The sequence below is a fragment of the Xiphophorus couchianus genome, chromosome 3 (genome assembly GCF_001444195.1).
Source record: "Xiphophorus couchianus chromosome 3, X_couchianus-1.0, whole genome shotgun sequence".
NCBI lineage: Eukaryota > Metazoa > Chordata > Actinopteri > Cyprinodontiformes > Poeciliidae > Xiphophorus > Xiphophorus couchianus.
In genome coordinates this window covers 17,853,572-17,879,844 of record NC_040230.1, presented here as the reverse complement: position 1 = coordinate 17,879,844, position 26,273 = coordinate 17,853,572, and the positions used below count along the sequence as shown (strand labels likewise).

At 40.7% G+C, this 26,273-nt stretch overlaps 1 protein-coding gene across 4 annotated transcripts; it reads right to left on the bottom strand.

Annotated features, from left to right (window-relative positions):
* Positions 1-266: 266 nt before the first annotated feature.
* Positions 267-25,290, bottom strand: hdac9b (histone deacetylase 9b). 4 transcript variants are annotated; one of them, XM_028012819.1, is made up of 11 exons: positions 24,737-25,290; positions 16,226-16,467; positions 15,739-15,919; positions 14,393-14,516; positions 14,187-14,305; positions 7,728-7,859; positions 7,454-7,569; positions 5,964-6,086; positions 5,289-5,466; positions 4,180-4,394; positions 267-1,976 (listed from the first exon to the last, which is right to left on the bottom strand). In XM_028012819.1, exons 1-11 carry the CDS (start codon positions 24,843-24,845, stop codon positions 1,641-1,643), a joined length of 1,875 nt encoding a protein of 624 aa, XP_027868620.1. In that variant the 5' UTR covers positions 24,846-25,290; the 3' UTR covers positions 267-1,640. The 4 variants fall into 4 exon arrangements, with proteins under 4 accessions (XP_027868620.1, XP_027868618.1, XP_027868619.1 ...); XM_028012817.1 differs by having other exon boundaries at positions 14,393-14,525; positions 24,737-25,287; XM_028012818.1 differs by lacking the exon at positions 24,737-25,290 and adding an exon at positions 24,521-24,730 and having other exon boundaries at positions 14,393-14,525.
* Between the last annotated feature and the right edge of the window lie 983 nt (positions 25,291-26,273).

Here is a 26,273-nt window from a genome sequence, read left to right as displayed (position 1 = left end):
AGCATCATCATTAGAAAAAAAAATTAAACAGCAAGAATCTCAGAGGTAATTTAACTTTATTTTTTTTTTTAGAAAAAAAAGGTTTATCACACAAGGCAACAAAGAGGAAAACAAAATGCAAACTGCTATGAACAGACCACAGAACCCCCCCCCCACCCCTTTCACCTCCGTTCACCCACCCACTGGCAGCGAAGGGGGTGGGGGGTCTCATTATAACCAAATCAAAGGAGCGGGAGAACAAGAGTCGCATTGTTCTGATTGTGTTTACTTACACTAAAAACATTAAAACCGGACAATCTGACTGTGCAGCATAAGACGGACAGTTTTGATTTCTCACATGAATCCAAACACAGAACCTTGGAGTAGGATTTTTTTTTCTTTTCTTTTTTTTTTTTTTTTACATTTAGTCGACAGTAGTACTAACAAAACAGGAAGGTTCATGACTCTGCAATACATTGGACAGATCACTTTAAGACAGACTATACACGTTGCAATGGGCACTTTCTGGGGGAAAATAAAGGTCCCATCCATGTTCTTTTTTTTTGTTTTTTTTTTCTTAAGTAACATCAACCCTGTGTGTTGAGGTAAGCAGGCCACAGGGGAATATGAAGGAAGCGATTCCCTTTTTAAAAAAAGGAGTCCCTTTACCATATCCCCACTCACTTTGTAATTCGTCTTGACAGTAAATCAATTCTCGAGCCTGGCCCCTTGGACTCCTCCGACACTAGGTCCTCCTCTCTCAGCATTCCTGCACACATGAATCAACTCCTGGCTTCTTGAAGGCATTTCCTGCCCGACCCTCTCTCTTTCTCCCTTTTTCCCTGTCTGACTCCTCTGCTGAAAGCTGGGCAGGAACTCCGTTAAGCTTTGATTTTGGACCCAGAGAGGAGGAGGAGGAGGAGGGCAGGGAGAAAAGGAGAAGAACTCAACCTAATGCAGGGCTCTGGCTCTGCGATCATTCCAAGGCGGGATGGGATGGAGACCAGGGGTGTGTGAAGGAGATGCCTGCACACCCAAGCCAGGATTTAGTGCTTTATCCTTCAAATTGCAATATGAGTTTCTGCCCTGTTAGGATTTAAATGTGCATTCTCTCTAAGACAGATATTCCACATTTCCGTTGTGGGAACACTGAACAGTGAATGTTGTCACAGGTTTTCATGAAAATAAAATTAAATTAAATTAAAAAAAATGATTTAGCTTCCAGAACAAAGAGCAAAGACTGATAATATTTGAATATTTTATGGAAAAATGTACAGAATGGAGGCTCGTCAAAGCTGTACATCTGCTAATGCTTCCCTCTACAAATCATCTTTGACGCTAAATCCACAGTATATGTACATAAAGGTTTGTCAGTTGAGCAGACTCCGGGTGACCAAAGCGGCTCTTAAAAAGAAAAATCTAAAGTGTCTTCATATTTACAACCAAGGAAACATACATATCTTACAGCGATCACAACACAAAGACCACAAGCAGAGTCTTAACAGTATAGGATGAGTGAGGCTGCAGCTGAGTGAGAAGAGGTCATATGTTGTGACAGAGCTGGTCTACCGTGACAGAGCAATGTCTGACGTGTATGCATGCGTGCAAGTGTGGATGTTTGTGATCGTTGTGAGCGGGTGATATCAACTCCATCCATTCCCTCAGATCATGGCTCTTATCACCAGCCTCCCTTTGACCTGGTGGAGATAGGTGCTCTGTTCGGATACTAGGCGCCGATTGGTCAGAGCCTCATCCTCACTATCAGCTGGTTCCTCTTTGACCTTGATGACCCCACAGTGAGCATCTGGGAGCTCGCCGCTCGAGCTGCCACTGCTGCTGCTGCTTAGCGTGTGCTTCCGAATGACTCCTCCAGGGGGCAGCCTGTCCTCCTGCATGCTCTCCATCTCCTCTCTAGGCTGCTGCTCCTCCTGCTCCTCCTCTGATTCCTGCAGGTGTGTGCTGGGCTGACGTAACTGCTCAATGGACTTGGATAACAGCTGCAAAACACATTGACTTGATGTTAATGCCGACATCCTGCATCCATACACATATAGTTAAATTAACCTTTTAAAGCAGCCCTATTTGTAAATGAAAGCGAAATCCAATCCCTCACAGAATTTGTAACCACATAAAGAAGTAGTCTAACATACGATGACGAAGAAGTATTTATATCCACAGAACCTTTTCACATCTGGTGACATTATAACCACAAACTTTAATTTGCTTTATTGAGACACTGAAGTAAAGAGGACGGAAGATGATACATAATAGATAAAAAAAAGTAATGTGGAGTCCATTTGGATTGAGCGTTCCTTACTCTGACTTTTTATAAAGACAATTCACCTCAATCAACTGCTTACAGAAGTCTCCTAATTGGTAATTAACACCGTGTCCCAGTGAAAATGGGTCTGATTACCCATTTGGCACATAGACCAGCTTTGTGGCCAAGAGTTATCAAACTTTCTGTGAGGTTGACTGGACCAGAAATGTAGAACAGCATCAGTACCTTGCTTCGTTAGTAGCAATCAGAATAAACAGCTTGTATAGGTTTTGTTTTTGTTGTTGTTTTAAGTATTAGATTTCATCATAGCAGAAGTGTGCTCTCTTGTGAGGAGAGCATTTTTAATAGGTTAGCATCAGATAACCTATAATAATAATAATAATTCCTTATGAAAAGTCGCATAACTATAAACAATCCATAATAACAGGGAGAAATTTAACTGCCAGTTATCAGCTTGTGTTTTTCTTTTTTGTATTTTATATATTACCAGAAAGTAGAGATGTAGTTTGATGCCATTCTTCTTTATGCTTCTACATTAATCTGACTGTATTGTATTAAAAATAGGATCACTTAGGAATGAATGTTAGTAAATAATTATTATGCCTTTATTAAGCTATAATATTGCATTAATCTGATTACATATTTCTTTACATAAATTTGATCTTGTTTTCTTGCAAAGTGCCTTGAGAAGACATTTTGTTATTAATTTGTGCTATGTAAATAAACTGAACCTAATTGGATTGAATTATTTGCTTTCTCAGCCTTTGCAGATTATTTACCCACAAGAGGGCTCCAAAGCCAGGTTGTCTTCTTCCTGTCAGCTGGTAACCAACAGCATTGCTATCTGCAGAATCTAGGCCTTTTATAAATACCCTTTCATCAATACGAATTAGCCTCTTTAGCATTGCATTAGTGAAAACCGTTCGCAACTGTTCCTATAATCCCTAAGCTCCTGTGGATTTCCAATACAGCTCTCCCCCTCCCACCACCTCTGTTGCTAGCGTTGGAAAAATAGAAGCAATTGAAGGATGTTTAAAAACAACCGTATAAAAGCCACTGCTCGGAAATTAATTAGGGCAATGTTTCAGAGCTGCCTCTCAATAAACACTAAGGGCTCATCCCCGATTAGTGGCCATTTATAACCTCCACTTAAAGAGGATTTACTTGCAATCTCATTGGCCTGAGTGATCAGAGCCGGCCCCGTTGACATGGTTCTAAAGACGCTGTTGCTATTATTTTCAAATGAGTCAGCTTCACAGAGAGCGTTTTAAATTCACTCTTAATCGTGTTTTTAATGCACAAAGAAACTGTGACATGTTAAATTTCTATTGTGCTGCTCAGTAAGTGCTTCTTTAAATATTTTTAGGTATGAGGTCCTCTGTCAGGACCCAACCCTGGGACACATCAGCTTGTGCGCTCACACAATGCTGCCTTTCATGCCGTCGGCCACCTCACACTAGAATAATGACAGTCTGTGTAAAGCCAGGTCACTACGGCCAACTTACAGAAACACAAATATTGCCACAGAGGAACAAAATGCATTCAAGGCTTCTTTTTTTTTTCATGGGAACTAAGATGAATTAAATTTCACAGCGTTAGCATGTGAGTAGAACAGACGCCATGAGCTACGATAACAGAATTATTGCAGAGGAAGGATTTCTTCCTCTTTTGAAGTCAGGCAGAAGTTCTTCGGTTTGCAGAAATAACAGCAGGATTTTGAGGGTAGGACAGAGTGTGAGCCAGGTCCGCAAAGTTGAGCTGCACATACTCTCTCACAATGACTAAAAATAGAACCACACTTGTGTCCTTAAAACGATTAAGCCAAACTTCCTACAATAAACCGCGACCTCATGAGAACCAAAAATGGACGCTGAATGTTAGGAGGAGCACTGTGGGAGTCATGAAACTTGATGTTTTACCTTATTTATGTGGACCTGCTGCTGGTACTGTTTCTGTTTCTCCAAGAAATGCTGGTGCTGTTGCTGGATGACGAGTTGGGCCAGTGTGTTCTGAGGCAGAGGTGCTGACTGGGTTCTGTTCAGGGGTCTGTGTTTTGGTAGCTTAGGGCGACTGCTGGAGGGCCGATCCTTCATGACCAGAGGGGACTGAGCGTGGGAGGACATGGAGCCTTGACCTTGCCGGAGAACAAAAACACCTTGGTAAAGTTTTCCAAAAATCATGCTGTAAACACAGGTGCACAAAACGTCTGTAGTAAATCATGCATTTTATTTTGAAGGGCTTTGTTTTAAACAAATTAGGACAGGTCAAAAGTTTGACCTGTATTTTAAAAAAATGAATACAGATATGTTATGGCCTAGACAATCATGACGTGATAGTTGTCCAGTAGACCATATGGAGGTCAACCACAAAAGGTCATCGTTAATGAAGCTGACTGAGTGCGGTATTGAAGCACATTGATGGAAAGTTGAGTGGAAAGAAAAAGTGTGACAGAAAAAAACTGCACAAGCAACAGGGATCACCGTTGCCTTGAGAGGATTATGTAGCAAAGCTCATTCAGGAGTTTAAGTTAAAAATTCCAAGACGTAGACTCCAGCTGGATATAGAGCTTCTGGGGCCACAGCAGTCAGACGTTTCGGGTCTGTTGAAGGTATTAAAGAGAACTGGGCTTCCTTAACACCTCAGCTGATGCAGTGATTTATGAAAAAGGAGCCCTACCTTGTCTCAAGGCTGCTTGAGAGACAAAAATAGTTTTCAGTAGGCCAACATCTCTATATCAGAAAAAAAACCCATTTTCTTTTTGTGGTCTTTAATTCTCTTTAATTTAATTCTCCAATTTTCTGAGGAACGTCATTCTGGGATTGCACTAGCTGTGCACGACAAACATCAAAATTAGCTAAAGCTTTAAGCATATTAACATGGTTTTATTGAATCTATATAATATTTGTCTCACATTCTGAATCTTTCAATGATATCCTAATTTATTGAACTGCACTTAAAATGCACTTTTAGGTTCTTCTCTAAGGTGTGAAGAAACTAGATGCTCACTGAAGTCAGGTAACAGCCTTACCAGAAGAGATGATCTTCTGCTGCCTGATTTGCTCCTTCTGGAGGAGGTGCTGGAGCAGAGCCTGGTGGCTGGGGCTGACCTTTGACTCCAGGGCTGTCTGAAGTGGCACAGGGCCCAGCAGGTGCCCAGGCAACCCATGCTTGATTTCCGTCGATCTGTCATTTAAGCCCATAGCAGCCTAAAAGGGGGGAATTAAAGTAAATTAATTTAATCAATATTGACCTTTTCAAATTCCAATTTCCACAAAGAACAATAAGAAATTATCTTCATTGAAAATGGAGGTAACAATGAATATGAGAGTCTAACATTGGTGTATACCTGATAAATATTTTGTGGAATGTGCCACTATGCAAAGGATGATATATCATGTGTCAAGTTATCAGGAGTTGCACTTGAGAGCAGCGGGGCTTTTTAAAAGTTGTGATTAATGAGGTAACAGGGGAGGATAAGAGCATGCTTGACACAAGACACTGCAGCACAATATTTATCTAAGCCCAATAAAATCATTTGGGGCCACAGGTCAGTGACCCTGCGGTCATAAAGAGAGTCCAGAAAGCCACTGATGGCAGGTTTTGAAGCTCCCACACTCAGATGAATACCTCACATCCACAAAAGGGCCACAGTGTCGTACACTGTGAAATATCATGCAGGACGATCCGCAATATTTGTACTCACACTAATTGGTGTGGATGTAGTAGAGAGCCCCAAGGAGATGTTGGGTAAGGATGGAGATGTGTACAAGCTCAGCATGGACATGGAGCCCTCAGGTAGGAATAATCTTGGCTGGGAAGGCCACCTCTACATCAAACAGGGAGAAGACAGCGAGAGAGACAGATTTAAGTGGATGGACAGATCTAAAGATTGCACTCAAGGCAGTTTCAAAAGGAAGTAAGATAAGTGGCATGAATATAAATGTGCTATGACAGGAGAAAGTCAATTTTTCTGCAAGTATTTTTGATGGCAGTAAAGGTTTTTCAGACCCTCACAGAATGAAACCAGTCTTGATTCACAAATTTATGTTTCTGCAGGTTTCTAAGCCCAAAGTGCAGTCCTCAGTTTCTCAGCTTCCCAGTCCCCACCTTCAGGCTACTCTCTCAGAGAACATCAGCACTGGGGTATACTTCCTGTACCCAGCAGAGCAGCGGAGCAGCATGTGGTTTTGGAACAGCCATGTTTATCCTTCCAACCCCTACCAGTATTCAGTGACCTGTATGTGGATATCCGGCCCATATTTGACCCAAGGGACTCTTTCTCTCTGAAAAAGGATACCTAATGTAATGGTGCACAAACACTCCTTGCTTTTGCAACAGGCATGGGGTCCACGGGGATCCCTGCAGTCCACCAATGACTTTCATGAGAGCGTCTACTCAGGCCTATACAATAGCAATCCTGCATGTTTATGTTGTTAGCGTGTGGGTGTCTTTTGGCTACCAGCGCCTGGGATATCAATTAAAATCCCCAGTTTGAATGTCTCCCCAAGCCTCAACCTTCAACCTGGTGTCTGTCAGGGCATCTCTCCCTTCTCTGTGTCACTGGAGGTCCCTAGGAGAATAAACAGCAATGTGAAGGCAAACACAGCTGCTCTGTTAGGATCGCTCGGAGATGTGTCATATCTGTCAAATATCATAACTTCCAGTACTGTGAGCTCAGTCTGAGGCGAGTTCTAGTCCGTAACTTAGCCAGGAATCAGAGTAGCTCACGCAAATGAAGTGAACCCTATGAAAAGTCAACGCAACCGGTGACTTTCTAAAGAACTATTTGTCCAATATGGATTTTCTTTTCTCACTGAAAGAGGTATTGAACTAAAATGTATTTTTTGTACAGCTTCAGTGAAAAATAGTGTAAAAGTAGTAAAAAAATGTTTTTATGTTTTTAACATCTTTAATACTGATACCTACAGTATGTGGTCAGTACTGTATTTACGTTTCAGCAGTTGCAACCGTTACTGTTTAATTTTACATATAGCATAAAATCTATGAAGGTAAATAGGAGAAATAGGTCATGTGGGTTGAGTTGTGCCTCTCTAATGTCATCATGGAGGTCATTGTCAGTGAAGTGCAACAAGCAGAGGGCAGCTGTCCACTTTTATGGCTGCAATAACTGAATGTTTTATGCCATGTTCAAAACAATTAACCAATCTTTGTGCGCACAATTTATACACTTACCTCAGTTTTTGTTGTTGTAGGCAGAGAGGAGGGTCCATTTTCAGCCCCCAAGGCACTAGAGGCCCCTATGGGAGAGCTGGGGCCAGACCCAGGGGCGCTGTTAGTTGGCGCTGAATCTATGAGACATCAATAGTTTGCATTGTCACACTCTGAGCTGTGTTCAATTATCTAAACTAGTACATAAAAACAACTAATGTAACTTTAATCTAACATGACACAGAAAACAAAAAACATATTTGTGCATTGGCTGCTTCAGTGACTGAGTGAGGCATACCCATAAGCTCTAAAGCCCTCTTTTTGTAAGGAGTAATGATGTTCCCGTCTCTTCTCTTCAGCATTGGACTGCTTCTCCTCTCTGCCACCTTCTGCTTCAGTCTGGATCGTACCTTCAGATTTGGCTCAGATGCTGCAAGACAAAGGACAGGCGTTCTGTATAGCATCCAAATCACACAACTCTGTAAGGAGAATCAAGCCTTCCAGTAAAACAAGATTGTTTCACTGCATTATGCCAGAGTCAGACTGTACAATCCTTTCCATTCCCACAGTTATTAATCCAAAAACAAAAGGAGAAATAACGGCAATGCTGCCATGTTTTGACATGCTACCATTTCAGTGTCCAGCTACATATTGAATGAGTCAGGATTGGACCCATTTCCACATCATCTGGACTACATTAGGTCGAGCAACACACAGGCTCAAAGTGAAAGAGTCTGCTACCTGCCGCCCTGGTGACCACAGCCTGATACAGTAGCAACAGTTAAACTAACACAAAAACATGGCAGATGTTTCAGGCTTCCTCCACATCCCCCGTCGCCCTAATGCAAACCAGAGCTAGGACCAAATGTATCGAGTCCAAACACACGGCTGACCGCGTCACAATGCTAATGCAATATCTGTCACAATAGACACGTTGGATAAAGAGTTTCCATCTGGTTTTTATGATGGGAACTTGAGTGAATATTGGCATGTTGTCATACTTAGGATAATCAAATCATTTTAAAACCTCAATTTAACAGGGTTGAATTTATTTCAGCAGAAATTCTGGCAAAGACAGACTTTCTGGCCTTGTCGTGATGGATGATTTTTAACTACTACTATAAAACCAATAACAGCTACATCAGATAAGATCTTGCCTAAATTCATCAACAATTGACACTGATTTATGAAGTGCTTCATAAAAGTATTCATACCCCTCAAACTATTTTACGTGTTCTCACATTATAACCACAAACAAGAAAATGTATTAAGTGGGATTTTATGTGACAGACCAACACATTTGAGTGCACAACTGTGAAAAGTAGTAAACAGTTTTCCTTTACTCTGATACCCCTAAATGCAATCCAGTGCAACCAATTGTCTTCAGAAGTCAATGAAGTTCACCTGTAATTTCATCTCCGTATGAACATCAAAAATTCGGGAACAAATAGCTTCATGAAGGCCGAGGTCAGGGAAAAAGTTGTGAGGAAGCTTAAACGTGGATTAGGAAATAAAACATTATCTCAAGCTTTGAAAAGCATATGAGCAAAATGAGTAAAATGGTTGCTCATTTTGCTTGAACAATCACCTTCTCACATGTCTCTATGGAGAAATAATCCAATAAAAATACATTGTCTCATGGTGGGCTACATAGAACTAACACTGCACATCACTTGAAGAGACCATCCAAACCATGAAACGTCCAGAAAAGTCTTTTGAGTTGATGAGAAGATGGAGGTAGCTAAATGTAAGGGAACAGAGGAAACAAGCGCTGCAACATACTTAGAATTGGGACAGAAATTCCCCTTGGTGGGCTGCACAGTGGCGCAGTTGGTAGCACTGTTGCCTTGCAGCGAGAAGGTCCTGGGTTCGATTCCCGGCCGGGGTCTTTCTGCATGGAGTTTGCATGTTCTCCCTGTGCATGCGTGGGTTCTCTCCGGGTACTCCGGCTTCCTCCCACAGTCCAAAAACATGACTGTCAGGTCAATTGGTTTCTCTGAATTCTCCCTAGGTGTGAGTGTGTGTGTGCATGGTTGTTTGTCCTGTATGTCTCTGTGTTGCCCTGCGACAGACTGGCGACCTGTCCAGGGTGTACCCCGCCTCTCGCCCGGAACGTAGCTGGAGATGGGCACCAGCAACCCTCCCGACCCCATTAGGGACAAGGGTGAACAGAAAATGGATGGATGGATGGATTCCCCTTGGTGAAGGAAAACAAACCTTAATACACATTTACACCTGCTATGGTTTCGAGCAAAAAATGTCATATTTGATCGGGACATGATTGTAGGTTGAATGAGAACAAAGTTTAAACTTTTGCAAGAATTAATTGGTATATAAATAAAATTGAAAGTGTTTGTGTTCGCCTGGTGAACCATGCTCCTGTTTAGTCATTCGGTTATGTCTCAAGAACAGCAGACTTCCAAATGAAATCCCACAGCTACTTTTACATACTCAAACAACATGCAGAATAGATTAGTTGCTTTTATTGTGACTGAAAGCCAAAGCAGAGAGATGTATTACAGTTATGTAAACCCTTCTGTTACACAATAGCCAACCCGTTTCAATTATTTAACTCTGATCAATAGTTAAATAGGCCTTTCTTGTTTTGTACATCATACGGTTACACATAGGAAAGTGCAACTATGATGTGGAAACACTGCGGGGAGGAGGAAGAGGAGGGTGATCGTGATGGCGGGGGGGCAAGGCGAAGAGAGTGGGTCGCACGCTGCTATTTTTGGCTTTTGTCAAAAGCAGCAAAACCGTCTTCCCTAATACAGACCTCTAATCCTGTGGGTGTGAGGTAGAATAATAATAATAAAAAAAAGAGAGCGCGAGGGCGGAAGAAAGGAGGCAGCAGAGATAAATGGAGAGAAATCGCTGTTGGGAGTCATATGAATTTGCTTCACGCCCTGCCGCCTTGATTGCTTTCTATTTTTACACGCCGCTGCCACCAAGCTACGCATCCCAATTGGTCGCCACGGGAACGCAGACAGCAGCGCATGAACAAACACTTTTTTACATGTCTCTATGGAGAAATAATCAAATAAAAATACATTGACGCATGGTGGGTGCAACAGGAGGCTACAGCAAATCGTGTATGCTGAACACCTGGGTCACTTCTGCAATAAAACCTCATCTCACACAAGAAATACTACAATATGTTGCAATCATAAATCAGTGTCATTAATGGTCCGCCTATCTTTAGTTAATCAGATGTATAGCCCGCCATCTCTATTAGTGATTCTTTATTAAAGCTCGGATTGGGCCAGATGGCTCTCTGCAAATTTAGTTTTCTGTAAAACAGAACACCAACAGAGCATTTTGCTGACATAAATTTTTTAACTAATGCTGAATAGTTTAAAAAATAATGCTGCTCTGTATATTTACAGACATAAGCTTAATAACGTATGTCTGTCTCAAAGAGACTGTAACTCTCCTTGAGTCTCTTTGAGTTTCTTTGACTCAAAGAAAAAACAAGTTTACCTTTTTTTTTTAAGAGAGAAATAAAACAGTTTAAAAACTTATTTTGAGTCAGCTACTTAGGAATGCTTTCGTTTATTTAGTAAGCCCATTAAATGTGACCTACAAAAACGGATGAACCAGTGTCATGTCTAAACATAAACAACTTAGCTAGGAATCCAGTTTAAACTGGATCAGGAAGTATCTTTATATCAGTAATCAGGTGCAAGCAGAACTTGTCAGATAAACTGTTTGACAGACATATGCATCTCTTTTTAGTACATATATGTGTATGTATCCTGACAGTGCCAACAGATACCAACTCTGTACCAAGATTTGTATTCTTAACACAAATCTTGGTTTCCAATACAGTTTTTTGCTCTCCAAGTATACATATATATATTTTTTTTCCATTGTGTTAGAATACATTTAACAGTCTCCTCCTAATTTAGCCTCTGCTTAACAGCAAAAATATGACAAGTTAGTATTTTACATAACTGTGAGAGTATAGTCAGGTATAGATAATAGATAGATGGATATAATTGCAAAATTAGCAGTTAACATCTTTCCTTTCAGAAATATAACATTGATTTTCACTGCTATGCTGATAACACTTTACATTTTTGTTTTTCAATCAAATCAGGTTATTCAGTCCAGTTACTCACCCTACAATCAGGTCTTGGCAATACAGCAACAATGGATGACACAAAGAATACTCTATTCCAATAACAAAAGCAGAGGATATTGTTCTCACCAACCAAATAATAATATTGAATATGTAGTATCTCCGAATATTAGATTTAAATAACAATGATTGCATTGAACTGAGCTGAATTCATTGAGAATAGGAGTGTTTATGTCCTCAATCAGTTATTGTAAACTTGCAAGAAAACACCAATCTACAAAAGTATTACTGGTCTGCCAGGACCTAATTTGTGACAAAGACACCCCCAACCCACCTCTCAACAGTTTAAAAACATGTTGGTCTATACAAAAATATGCATACAAGTATATAAAATAAGATATAAAATTTTAAACATACATTTTTAACATACAGTCTAATGCTTTCTGGTGTACAGATTTACATTTGTAGGACTATTATCGAAAATCTTTCCCACACCTGCTGAATACACACTTCTGGTAAGTGGGTCAAGACCAGAGTAGAGCAGGGTGGGGTGTGTTGGGGAGATGCAACTTTTACTGCCCAGCCACAACTATTCTTACCACAGACTATCACGTGCTGTCAGCCGAGTCTATTCTAATTCCAGGAATTGAAACAAAGAGGATATAAGCAAAGGTAACATGTAAATCACGTGGCAGTCTTTAACCTGCTTTTTGAGTGCTTGAGAGAAACACAAGAGTGTCAGTGACGCTTTGCGTTTATAGGGATTATGAGGCTATAAGTACATGGCGCCCTTAAGAGAAGAGATCAAAGCACGTATTATGGTTAGCCTGCAATTTAAAGCAATAATTGGCTACCAGATCAGAACATACCACCTAAAGAGATAGAATAAAATTGACTTCAAGTAAATCTTCATTAAAAAATACAAATGTTTTGTAAGTTTTTAGGGACAAATAACATATTTCAAAAGCTTCACCTCATTGTGAATCTCAAAGTCATACAGGAAAAGTTTGGGCTTGGCAATCCGGTGTGGTGAAGCAGTGGGGAGTCTGACACGGAGCGTTCTAAGTCACCTCTACTTTGTTTTAAGAGAGCTGTCTTTTCTTAAACAAACAGTCCTGTCAGGGTTCATCCTGCCTGTGCAAGCTTTAAGTCTGCAACACCTGCCAATCAGTTATCTGCGACAACCAATGGTTCGGGGAACAAAACTACCTTTGTGTTCGTCCTCTGTCTCGTGTGCCAAACTCTCAGAGGACTTTTATAAAGATCGACAGGAAGTGGGGGAGGATGGCCCTGAGCAGGAAATGACCACATATAGATTCAGTAATCTATATCTACAGAGTTAAAAAGAGTTTTGTCAGTGCACAGGACTAAGGCAGAGAAACCAAGTTTCTTATGATAAATGTAAATTTAAATTCTTCACTTCTAAGATTTTTCTCTTAACTCTATTCAAATTAAAACTAGACAACATCCCTTTTTATTTGGGAGAAAAATGTGTTGTGAATCCCAAAGTTAGTTTTAAAGGACATTTATTGGTATCTTAGATGGGAAACTCATGTGTTGTGGACATATTACAAAGATAAAAAGAAGTCATCTTTTAAAGTTTTAAGATTATTTTCTGATGTGCTGTGATATTATTTTACTATATGTAATTCCTCTGCTTGATATTCAAATTGTGCACATATGCAAAATGATATACCTGCAGCTCATTAACTGGGGGACATAGAGGATGAGAAAACATATTGTATTTGGTGACCTCATTGCCAAATTATGAAGCTTTTGCTTCTGCAAACCTTTACACCCATAAAAGAAAAATCAGAACGACTGAGCGAAAGGAATCATTCTTATTTCCACTTTAATCCCCAGAGAACTCCCTTCAACTTTAAACCAACAAACCTGAGCTCTTTTCTGGTGGAAACTTTATGTTTATATTTTTAAAACAGTTTTGAGGCACCATATCTCAGGAAGAATTATTCTGCCTAAATTATCCAATTTAGCTATGGACTACTTCAAAGCACCTTCGAGCTGTGGTTGATCATTAACATACGGGCATTAACACGGCAGCCTATTAACACCAGGACTGGAGACGTAACAAGATCTCCTGACATAAGATTTCTTGTCAAAGCGGAGTCTGTCTAACGTAACACTATCCACTGTGTCCGTCTGTGTCTGTGTTTAACTGTTTAGTGAAATAAGTCAAGGCTATCGTTATGGGCTTATACCTTATGCTTAGTATTGTTTTGTGCTACGTTTGAGGCTTCTATTTTGAAGTAAGACAGGAAGTAGCTCTTAGGTTGCACTGTTCACCTGACAGAGTCGACAAAAACTGCATTAAAAAAGGTCATCGTCACTTTGAAATTATTTGTGTGGAAACATGTAGGAACACAAATGGCACCGGATAACTACTGTGAGAAGGCAAATTATTATCAGTGATTATTACATAATCAGATATGACAAATTAATGTTTTTCTGAACTTGACAGAGGGTGTATCATACTGACCCTAATATCACCTCAACAAAAGTGTAAAAACATCTTTCTTGAATTGACAGTAAAACATATCAAGTCTTTCAAGCGTTTAATTTTTCATAAACAAATTCTGAAAAATATGTATGTTGAGGACGTGTATGTATTAAGATTTTTATGTTGGTGCTGTGTTCATGTGTAGATTAGCAAACCTGTCTTCCTCAAGGGGAAGTCGTCCTTGCTCTCGATAGGTGACGGCAGAGTGTACTGGCAGGTGGGCGATGTGCCCAGTGGTGGAGAGCTTTGGTCCAGGGATGCATGGTGTGAGGACCTGATAAAAAATAAAGAAATTTTCAAAAAGGCAAAAAATTTGCCGAAATATTCAACTTCTCCCCAAAAAGTAATACAAGTCACTTACGTGTACCAGAGTTTGGGATGTTGGATGAAAGAGTGATTGGCTCCATTAGTGACTGGATCCTTTGCAGTTTTGTTCAACAGAAACTCTTGGAGTTTCTGCTTCACCTCTGTGCTGGCCACTGCACCTGTGAGACCAACAGGCAGAACCAAAGGGATTGGGGTTACCCTAACTTGTAAATGCCTGGACCTTCACACTCGATGTATATATATATATAGATACAAAGGTAATTTCCCTGCATCCCAATTTAAAAACAGCAAGACTATATCAAAATTTTCCCCCCACAACTCCTGTAACTGAGTATCCTCTCCTCACCTAAGAAAGCCACTTATGTAGGAAGATCTCCCCCTAGTGGTCAAAGGGGACAATAATGTTGCTGCATACGTGATTCTGCAGTGAGTTTCTACCCCAGAATATGGTTAGAGTTACAGAGAACAGCTTCACATTACCTGACTTGGCAAAGTCATAAATCCTGTCTATTATTAACTATAAGGTAAAAACATCAATGAAATGCTATACCTGGCACTATTTTTGTCATGCCATTGGAAGATATTTCTTCTAAATTTGAGCTTTAAAGGTCACCGAAGAACTGGATGTCATCAGTGCTGAATAAGTGCCATCCATAATTACTTATCAGAGGCCTAAAGCCAAGCCCAGAATCATGAGACAGTTTGATTTGCTGTTGAGAAATATTTTCTCCACGATCAAGAGACATCAAAAATTAACAGCCTGTCCTCATTATGAATGGCAATAAAATGAGTCTAATTCTTTATTGCTCACATTCAAGTCCTTGCTTTTCCAAATCTAATTGTGATTTACTTCCAACTAGCAAGTCATTTTAATGAGGCTGTCTTAAACAGGAACCCTGCTTTCTTAAATTACTTGCCGACAGTGTTTAGAAGTGATTTTGCCCAAGAATGAATAAGCATTTTCCTTCACATAGTCAGTGCTGAGTATTAACTATTTCATGCAAAGAAATACCAGCTCAAATGTTTGCAGTATCTGGTGGGGTTTTGTGAGAAAAAAATTGACATTTTAAATGAAGTGTCAGGGAAAGAACACTGTCCAATCGAGCATACTGGGAAAAACACTACACTATACACTATAATGTTAGGATTACGACAGAAAATGTGCTTGCTCCAGTGGGTAAACTGAAGGGAACATTTATCCAGTTTATTCTACTCAGCTCATATATGTACATTTGTCATAAACCCCACTGATATGCATTAAAGATAATGGAAAAGGTTCAGCCTTATAATTGCTTTTGTCATGGGCGGTTAACTTTGTTTTGTAAAATATTCGCCCCTGACAGAAAGGAAATCGCGACGATGACGGTGCCGAGCTCTTACTCTCTCGGGAGCGCTCCTTGCCCCTGAGGCTCAGGCTGGAGACATGCTGCTCTCGTCGATGCCACTCCAGCTCTTTTTCCTGCTGGTTCTGTTGTTGTTGCTGCTGCTGCTGCTGCTCCAGACGGCGCTCCTTCTCAGCGAGTTCCTGCTGCTGCTTCATGGCCTGGAGCTCTTGCTGGAGCTGAGAAAAGCGGTGCTCACATCAGCATGAACAGAAGTAATTGTAGAATCAAAGAAGCTTTTAAAAACTTCCGCTGTTTCTTGTTTTGCTGCAGTAAAAACTCAACGCTCCAGCTAGATGTATTTTTATAAAATGTACTGCAAAACCTTGAGTCCTGCTGAGTTGTTTTCCTTCTGCTGCACTCTTTTTATGCTGTCCTGAGATACACATTTTTGTACTGCATCTGCACTAATGTCATGCTGTGCTGCATTCTGTTGTTTCTGTTGTCATGCTGACCTCCATGCTACTGCTCAGTGCAATGCTAACCTTGAGATGCTCCTGAAGCTGAGCCTGGTGCTGACGGGTCAGCTTCTCGTGCTGCTTCTGAAACTCGCTGATCAGTAACTGCTTCTGGATCTGCTGCTGCTTCTGAATGAGGAGCAGCTCCTGCTGGAGCTGCCTCTCCCACAGTCCGGGGTCTGAGCCTGGCCCCAGCATCCTCAGGTCTGTGCGTAGGTCCAAAGGGGACAGGGGCTCCACAGCCAATGGCACGTCTGGCTTAATGTCGACTGCGGCACAGAAAAAGGACAAGATGTAAGATTTATGCTGTTTTTGTATTTCAGCTGTAACTAAATGAACGGTTATACGGAAGATAAAAAATGTGCGCATTCACTGTGAAAAAGAAGATCTTTCTCTCCCGTGATCCTGGAAAGCCTGCGATTATAATAGCATCTATAAACAAACAGTCTCACATACGTCATTTCAGAATCCACTGGGGGCTGTTGTGTGCACTTTGAGACTCGGCAGACATGTGACACGAAATGTTGAAGCAGTCATTTAAAGTATTTACATGAAATCTGTTTTCCCACTGATAGATAAATAATTGCAAAAATGTCCTCCTCCCCATCTGCAACAGAACATCCTGCAGATATTTCCCCCTCTCATTAATAATGTATGACAAAAACAGGCCGTGAACCTGCATGAGTTTGTAAATTCATGTACCTGTATGGTGTTCTCATTTCTGTGCTTCTGCACAGACAATGCAGCATGCACATTGGTAAGAAGTGCCTCTCTATTATAGGTAATTGCCTGATACAAAGTGACAGGGCATCCCCTTTGGTCTCCAGTCTCTATATATAGCCAGTTCTGCAGAAAAAAAAAAATCAATGGCCAGAAAAGAACACGAGACACAGATTTACTTCATCGTCCTCCTCCACAGAGGATGATTAGTGATTGTTCAATATTTTCCACGTCCTCTCTATACTTTTTCATCTAATTCACACAATTGGTCCCATCTGCCTTCATCAGGCTGACCCTGTGTGCACTTATGTGGAGAGTGAAAATTTTCAATTAATTTTAAGATATGTGCCAGGACAATGTCCAGTGTCTTGGGAGTACCTATACCTTTAGAATGTTTTCACATCTTGAATCATTACAATACAGTTTTCAATATTTTGAATATATTTGAGAGAGATGCATAATAGTACAAAGGAAGGAAAATGGCACAGAGGTTGGATTTCTTACAAACATGAGAAGCAGAGCACAAGTTTGGATTTAGGCCCCTGAAGCAAAACACTGTACAAGGGATGAATACAGAGAGAGAGAGAGAGATTTGCTATTCCTTTTTAATAACAATAAACCAATTATGTTTGTTATTCTTAAAAACTGATATTGTTGCTGGGATTTTTCCTTTTACTGTTTGAACTGTGTCACTATGGCTGCTTCAATGAAAGTGTCAATAAATGCCACAGAGACATATTAATAAATGACTGAACCAAATCATCCAGTGAAGGGTAAGTTTATTTTGGAGTAACTTGTGGGCATGTGAAGATCTGACAGAATTCAGTGAACAATTTAAACTCAGAAAGACTGTGATGCTTCTTATTGTAGTTTTTATTGCCCCTACCTTGTTCACACACCTTTTGCGTCACTTGCAGCCATCTTCACATGTAAATGCTGAAACCTTTTGTTTATTTTATTTATTTTTTTACAAAATAAATCAATCTCAGTCAGATTGGATGGGGAGCCGTTTTTAAACAGCAATTTTGAAGTCTTTACAAAGTTTCACAATTGTATTTAGGTTTGGACTTTTACTAGACCATACTAGCACATGGTTGTATTTTAATCTAAAGGTGTTCAAAGTCAATCGAACGTCAAAAACTGGTACCCTGCATCTTTTCGGGTTTTTTTTTTTTTGGTTTTCCAGAACTTTGACGTGATGTAAATTAAGTTGGGCCATTTGATTTAGCTGTGTTGGAGCAGAAACATATCAAAGACTGGCAGGACTCTAGCCATTGAGGACTTATACTGGACAGCCATGATATAAACCATTCCATTCAAGCTGAGACTCTTTATCTATGGGGTCATAGGTATGCATGAAGCCTCAACAGCCTGTAGAAGAAGAAAAGTATGATGCAACCACCTCCACATTTCACCAGTCTCAAGTCTTCTGCAGGCACAAAGGGTTTCTCTTCCAGGATTGCTCTGTAATTTAGCTCCATCCATCTTACCATAAACACTGACCAGCTTCTCTGTCCCACCACCATGTTTCACCTTGGAGATGGTGAACTTGGGGTGATGTGTAGTGTTTTCTGGCAAGCATATCATTTTGCATTTAGCCCAATCTCTCTAATCTTCTCTTAATGTGGAGAACAATGTTTCATTTTCCATCCACATTATAATTATGAGCTATTTTGTGTTGGACTATTATGTAAAAGTACTTTGGCTAAAAAGTAACAAGTGAATGCTTTTTGCAAGGCAGTATAGTTTCTGCGGTAATTGAATCTAGCGGATAAAGGTTAGTTAGCCTAATACGATGTGATATTCAGAGACGCATCTGGACTGTATTCTGTCTCCTTAGTGGCAAAGCTGGACAAATATTAAAATCTACTTAAAATTCCAGGGGCTAGATGGAGATTTATTGAGTCCTTTCACTGGCTTAATCTTCTCAAGAGGTCACATCTGAGGGATCATCAGCGGTGCCATTACTTCACCTGTTACTGGAAGAACTAAGCCTGCATAAATTGTTACACACATGTCCATGTGAAGGCCCTGTAATAAATCTAAACAGAGGTTGTAAAAAGCGACAAAATCCACAGGAGACCTGAGCAAAAAAAGAAAAAAAAAAGAGTAAAAAAAGAAGTGCCCCTTTGCTCTCTGATGTTGTAAAGCTCACTGGTGCTCATTTGTTTTGTCATGTTTTTTTTAGTTCTGCCACCCTTCCATGTGCATGCGCCGGTGATGATTAAAAATAGAAACATTAAAGCGAGTGGCGCAATCCCAGTCTGTGACAACCCCCCCTCCGACAAACACTCACTACGCACACACACACACGCCTACACACACTCCCCAGTATCCACCACCCTAACTTGCTGCTGCCATGGCAACGCTGGCAACGTAATTATGTCTCCCTGTTCTGCAGATATCAAGTCTCACTGCATGTCATCTCCTGCCTACAGTGTGCGATGTGACATGTTGACTATTATATCAGCTTTTTCAGCTCTTATATAAGAAAGGAGTCCCGAGCCGGAGACAGAATGAGGGGAGACGTTAGAAAAGCCTTCAACAGCTCGGTTCTGAATCAATGGGGAGAGCGACTTAAAACGTGTTCAAAAGAAGTGAAGACAAACAGAAGGGACTCCAGCGCTGTCATTTTTCCTCTCTGTGTTCTAAAAACAACTTCAATCGGTTGACAGAGAAGGGCAACAACATGGCAGACACATCGAACAGGCACCTGTAGAACAGGCACTTCTCTCCTGACAGGGAATATTAATCTTAGCTTGTAAGAACTTGACAAAGGAGCTTTTTGTAGTGGGTGCTGTGAACCTGTGAACCACAGCACGGCTCAGGGAGCCAGAGAGCCTTAGTGCTGCTTTTAGCTAATAGACCCAAATATAGCTCCCCTACCCAAAGTGAAAAAAGAAAGATGAAAAAAAAAGGCATAAAATCCCTGCTGGGAGGTCTAATTAATCTCATATTTCATTCTGTATCCTGGCTATGAGTGGCATTAAGGATCTCCACTTTGATCGGCACATCAAGCGCAGCCTCCACCAGAAAATCTCCATTTAGCAAAACAGGATGGGAAAGCTTCAGTAGCCTCATATGCATATGTCTGCTTAAAGTTCACCGTGCCAAATAATGACAGTGATGAGGAAACACACGGTCTTAGACTTAAGCAAGCACTGTTATAGCAACAGTAAAGCCTTGATCTTTGATATGTGTGATTTTTAGCTTCCCATGTCATGACTGACACAGAAACAAGGATACCGGTATGCTTAGTGATGCATTTTTCAAACCACACATCACATCAGACTTGCAATGCCTCCAACTAAAATCTCATTTATTAATTCAAACTGCAGTCTTTAATGACTTGAACTGAAATCTGGTGTTCCTATATTATAAAAATACTCTACAGGCAGAGGAGAAAGCAGAACTAGCAGACGCTGAGGCTAATTTTAAATGTTTTTCTGAGCAGGGTCTTAATATAGACGACATGCAAAAGAGTGTCACAGTTGTGAGGCCACCGGCTCTATTTAACACAGGCAAAAATAAAACGCAGTGTCACATTTACATAACTTTTAGCTAATTTCTGAAATTGTCGCTCAATAAAAAAAGTCTACGCATTCTGGGACAGTGGTCCAGTCTGTGACATTGACCCCTACAGGGAACACTTCATACTGGGTGCCGCTTGATTGGTGGAAAGTGCACAGAAGGACCAGTAGGCGTTGGTAAACAAGAGATTTATGAATGACAGTTCCCAAATTTGTTTTTAGCACAGGAGGAGCAACAAGCACCCTGTACCGTGCCCAAATTCCTCTCCCAGCAGAGGTCCTGCCAAGGGGATATAGGGTGACTCATTGCCTGTGACCACACTCCCACTGCAGCATCGCACCACCAGCGTCTCCAACGTGTTTATTCCTATAACCAATCTGTCTCTCATTAGCCCTGCTGGTGCTTAGAGTGACAATCACAGCCTTAATTTAAGATGTTGGATGGCTGCCTTTTTTTTGCCTCAGACCACATTAGCAGGTTCCCATCCAAGAAAGAAACACACATCACAAGGGACATTATGCTACTACTGCACGTGAGAGGGTTGGAACGCAACGTTTCACTGTAACAAGTTTTTCTGTAGCTGAAGCATCGCCATGCCTCACTGAATACGACTGAATCTTAGCAAATCCTCTAAAAAGGACAAACAGGCTAAAATAATTTAAGCTCTTGAGCCTACATAAGGATCTTGTTTTATCAGTTGGATCTGCAGATATTTCTGAGAAAACTATTTCAGAGATTAAATGGAGCAGCATTTTAATATTAAACAGAGATGAATTCCTCAAGTGTTTCTTAGGCAATGTCGATCGCTCATATTCTTGAGATCTGATTCTAATTTTTACCAATGCCATTTTTACGTCACATCAAATGATGGATGAAATATAGCAGGTTCTTTAATTTTACAAAATGATAGCCAAAGATTTAGAAGACTGTCTCCATTTATGAATGAAATTATAACCTTGAGCTGATCTTTCTTTTCCGTTTTTTTAAAAAAAAAAACAGACATCAGAGCAGTAGCTAATGAATTTATAGACTGAGTTTATCTTAAAAACTGGGGAAGAAGGAAATCTGATTTCTTAATATTTGACCTGTTGATCATTGATTAGTCACCCAAGAAAAAAGCTAATTCCAGTGTTTGATTGATAGCATCTCATTAATGTTAAACAAAATTACCATCGCCTCAAACTAGTGTTTGTTAAAGGCAAAACTTAAATATGTGACTTTGAAATTTTGTTGATTTGCAGCCAGAGAATTACGTAAAAGTAAATATACCACATGCTGTGCAGCAACTTCATTTTCATCAGTTCATAGTAAAGCTCACCTATCTAAATTTAGGTATTTTCTACTTATTACATTTCTTAGCCAAATGCGTGCTAATTTTCAGTTTTTTGCCACAGAGACTAAGAACACACTTGGTTATGCTGTAAACATGAATGTATGTGAGCATTTAAACTGAAATAGAGAGGGGCTGCTTATCTAAATTCCCCCCGTCTGCCAGTATAAATAGAAACAGAGATACAGAAGATGTTTGAGGGCAAAAAAAAATAAGCCGATGCTTGGGACTGCAATGTGGTGCTGGATCTCTCATTAAGTGCCTTGTTATTTTGAGCAGCTGGTATGTCTAAAGCAGGAAACAGGTCTTTATTTTTAAGACTGCAGGCTCGTCCTTGCAGCTGAGCCAGAGCTGTGGTTAGGGAGGCTGTCTGCTAACAAAGACAGCAAAGCAGTGCCACCACGGCTCTTTGACTGAAGGAAGCCAAGCATTCAGTTGTCTCCTGTCCTGCTGTTACCTCTAATTATTTACACGACAATAACACACAATGCAAAGTATGACAAACATGAGCAAAAAAAGAGAATTAAGCAGACGACTGACGTTTAGGAAATGCTTTTTACTGAAGATTTTTAGGACGCTCCTTTACTTTGCAGCAGTTGTCCCGATGCTTGGGGACAAAATTTGACAAGTGTGCGGTCTTGGAATCAACTAAACCTGAATTCAACTAAACCTGAAAAATAATAGTTGTAAAAATTCTTCATGCTTTAAATGCTTCAAAAGTCATACCAGCTTAATTGACTTAACATTTACATACTCAACCAATAGTCTAGGTCACAAGTTACTCCCACAGATGTGTTTCTTTTGTTTGTTTTTTTGCATGCCGGATGCTGAAAAGTTTTGAGATCCGCTCCTCTGCATGCTCGCAACATTTGCTTCACTCTGCATAATCAGTAAATTCCTAATCTATTCATTAGTCAAATGGGTCATTCTTTCCATTTTTAGCATTCTATGAACCAAAGAAATCCATTCAACAGGAACAAAAAGGTCCCATAACATTAACAGTAGTGAACTATGCTGTTCTAAGGATGAATTTTACAACAACAGGAAGAGGAATTTAGAAATGTCTAGGGTATTTATAGCAGCTCTTTTGTCCTTGGAATCTTTTTACTCCTAAATCATGTAGTTTTCAGGCAGTGCTGACACCCAAACCTGTCCTCTGCATGCTGTTTTGCACCATCTCTTCTGTGGTAAACACATCAAACGCACACTACCAGAATAGATCCAGGACATAGATGAGTGGACTTGAAGGGTTTTGCATTGTTCTTCTCTGAAAAGTTTTATTTTTTAGAAATTTGTATGATATTTTGAGCAAAAGGGGAAACTCATTAGTTTCTCTGTTCTGTTTAAGAACCCACCTGTGGATTTATTATTTTTTTTTTTTGTGATAGAACCTTATTGGTCCTGATGCTAATCTGAAATTGTGATTAACCCCCTTTATTATCTGTTCCATTTGAAGTGTGATAAAAGGAAGGAAGAAAGATAAGAACTGTGTTTCAGACAAATACATCACAAATAAGCTACTTAACTGACACCGGAGCTTCTTCACATGCTCTTTTCGTGACAAAATAACAAACAGAAAACTATTAGAGCATTTTTGATATAGCCTATGTCTTACTGTGAACAAACAGCCGGAGGAACCCAGTAAACTCACTCCGTTCTACACAGAGACATATTTTTTGTGCAGATAATGTTAGTCATCGTCATGTGGTTTATTCTAAAGTGGAAAGAACAAATTAAAACAGGCAAACGCAGAATTCTCTATTAATATCTGTTCCGAGGCGCTGTTATATCAGGAGCATGCGAGATGGAATGATAACGCGCACAGACGCCTAATCTTAGCAGGCTAATGCCATAAGCTGAAAATAACTCACCTAAGAATAGCTGACCCACAGAATAAGCAAGGAGCCTGAATTCAAGTGCTTGCGCTATACGGGTCTTGTTTGGTTCACAAGCCGCATGACAATAGGAAAAAAAAATCCCTTCTTCTATAGACCGATGGATATAGAAGATCCATAAGGCTTCAGGTACATTCAATGGCAGTTGACACTCTCACTTTGTCTTGTCTTAATTATCTTGAATCCACTCTATTTTCACTTTAATACTAAAACATTTATAGCCAATGTAAAAAGTAGCTATAAAATTTAAGTGTACAGGCAGAAGCTCGTTAAACCCTTCTGCGTTGTTCTATTTCTTTCTTCTTCTTTTTTTTAAATGAAGTTACGCAACTGTAGGATAACATTTTCACACAGCAGTTTCATCTCTGTCATAATTTCTAAAGATACTTTCGAGTTTTCTCGGCAGTCACATGGGGAAACAGAAGAAGAAGAAGAAGAAGAAAAAACAAATGAAGTGTGACTCATGTCGCTCTTGAGTCAATACAGTAAATAGATGTTACTCATTCTGATGTCAGCTGTGAACTCTTCAATTCAAGTCCTAAGCCCAAAATAGAACCGCTACGGAGTTGGTGGTAAATGTCCAAAGTGAAGCCTTTTAGATGTCCCCCTGATTTCAGTATCTCTGTAGCTTCCCTCCCTGTCCCCTCAAAAGTGCACGCTGGCATGGAAGCTTGCAAAACCCAACATCCCTGTCATGTTCACGGTGAGTCATTTCAGTGAGCTACAAGCAAGCGGAACAGAGTTCACTCCATTTCTGATTTAAGTCAACGGGGACGAAAAGCACTTATTGTCAGAACCCCACACAGAAAAGCAATTCACACCGCAATGTATGTCAGAGGAAAATACCTTGATTCGGGGAAAAAGTTTCTGCTCCAAGTGGGTTGAGATGTCTCCCACGGAAAAAGCGCACAAGAGTTGAGAGAGTGAGACAGAAAGATGGAGTGGGTATGTGCATGGGAAGCACGGAGGGTGGAAGGGATTTGGGAAAAGCACAAGAAGAGGAAAAAGCAGGAGGACAGAGGACTCCTTAGGATGAGCAGAGACAGCGGGGCGTGAGATCACCTGAGTTGTTCATGTTGTGCATCTTGCTCTGGTTGGGGAGATGCTGGTGTCCGACGCGCCCCTCTGTTGTGGAGAAACTTGACTCGCCCTCGTAAATCGTCTGCAGCATACTCCAGTCAGCGCTCAGGTCTCATCGCCAGCCTTGCGTTTCCTGTCACCAAGAGCCACCCCTCAGAAGCTCGGTGGGGGGGAGGAGACCACGACGACGGGCGACTCTCTCCCTTCCTCTGCCTCCTCCTCTGAGGAACTACTCTGACACTGTAGAGCTCTAACACAAAAACTACACACTCTCTCTGTCTCGGCAGGGCAGCAACTCTCCCGGGAGTCCTGCTTCAGTCTGGTCCAAACATCAACACAATGTTTGGAGGAAGATGGCAGCAGGTTCTGATTCTTTTATCTGCCTATGTCCCTGCGTTTCTGTCTTCTCTCCCCGGCAAAGTGTCCGGGCAGAGAGGAGAACGTAAAGCCGAGTTGCTGAGAAAGCTGTGTGCTCTGAGCACCTCGTACAGGCAGAAATGCAAGCCGGGGAGGGAGCGAGCTTCATTTGCATGTGAATCAACAACTGCGGGGCTCACAGGTGACAGAAATAGAACAATGGCCAGCCCTGGCTAAAAATAGGTCAGGCGAGGCGCAGGGATTGGAGCAGCATTGATGCGTTTAAAAATACCACACCAAACACAGCTGTCTTCTTCAGCTCCTGCCAGAAGGCATGTCTCCTGACTCGCTCTCTGCAGATGGAGGCTTGAAACCTCTCTCTATCTCTCCTTTCTGATTTGTTGAACCAGTGTCTCTCACTCTATTTATGTCTGTTTTGTTCTCTCAGGTGCAGGAATAGGCTCAGCCTCTTTCACCCTGATGTTTCCAAAGGAAAAAGGCACCTTCACTTTACATGTGCATGTTGGAGCACAGGTAAGTCATTCGCAAAAATAATGATTCTCTAGGGGGAGTGATAAACACAAATTCGTGGTAACCTGAGCAATCTGTTAAGACAATAAATGAACAAAATGTCCCTTTGAGATGCAGCATGCAACCTCGCTGTGCTAGCTCAGGGTATGCACGAGGTTCAGTGTGTATCCAGGGCAGGACGGCGACTCAGGAAGCATGCTTTCAGCTCACCAAAGGAGCCAAGTGTAAGATGGCATTACAGCATGATCGTAATTACATAAACCCCTCAAACTGTGTCAAGAGCACCTCTTTAAGATGTGAAATCCTATTCCACAAAAAAAAATCCTTGACACTATTTAATGTTGGATTAATATATATATCTACAGTATATACATATATTTAGTCTACTTTTACATTCACCAAACTTGTGTTCTGATGCTTTTCACACACATTTGCAGGGTTTTTTCCCCCATTTTTTTCAATTGATATCACAAAACAAAGATCCACATTTAATACAATCTGACTCGCTTCACTAAAAGGCCAAGTCAAATGTTCAATCTGACCACTGATGCAGGGTTGTGTTTGTGGCCAAGCAGCCTGCGCCTTTAAATTTTTCATCTTCCTTCATAATTTGACCTGTCCCCCTGCCAGG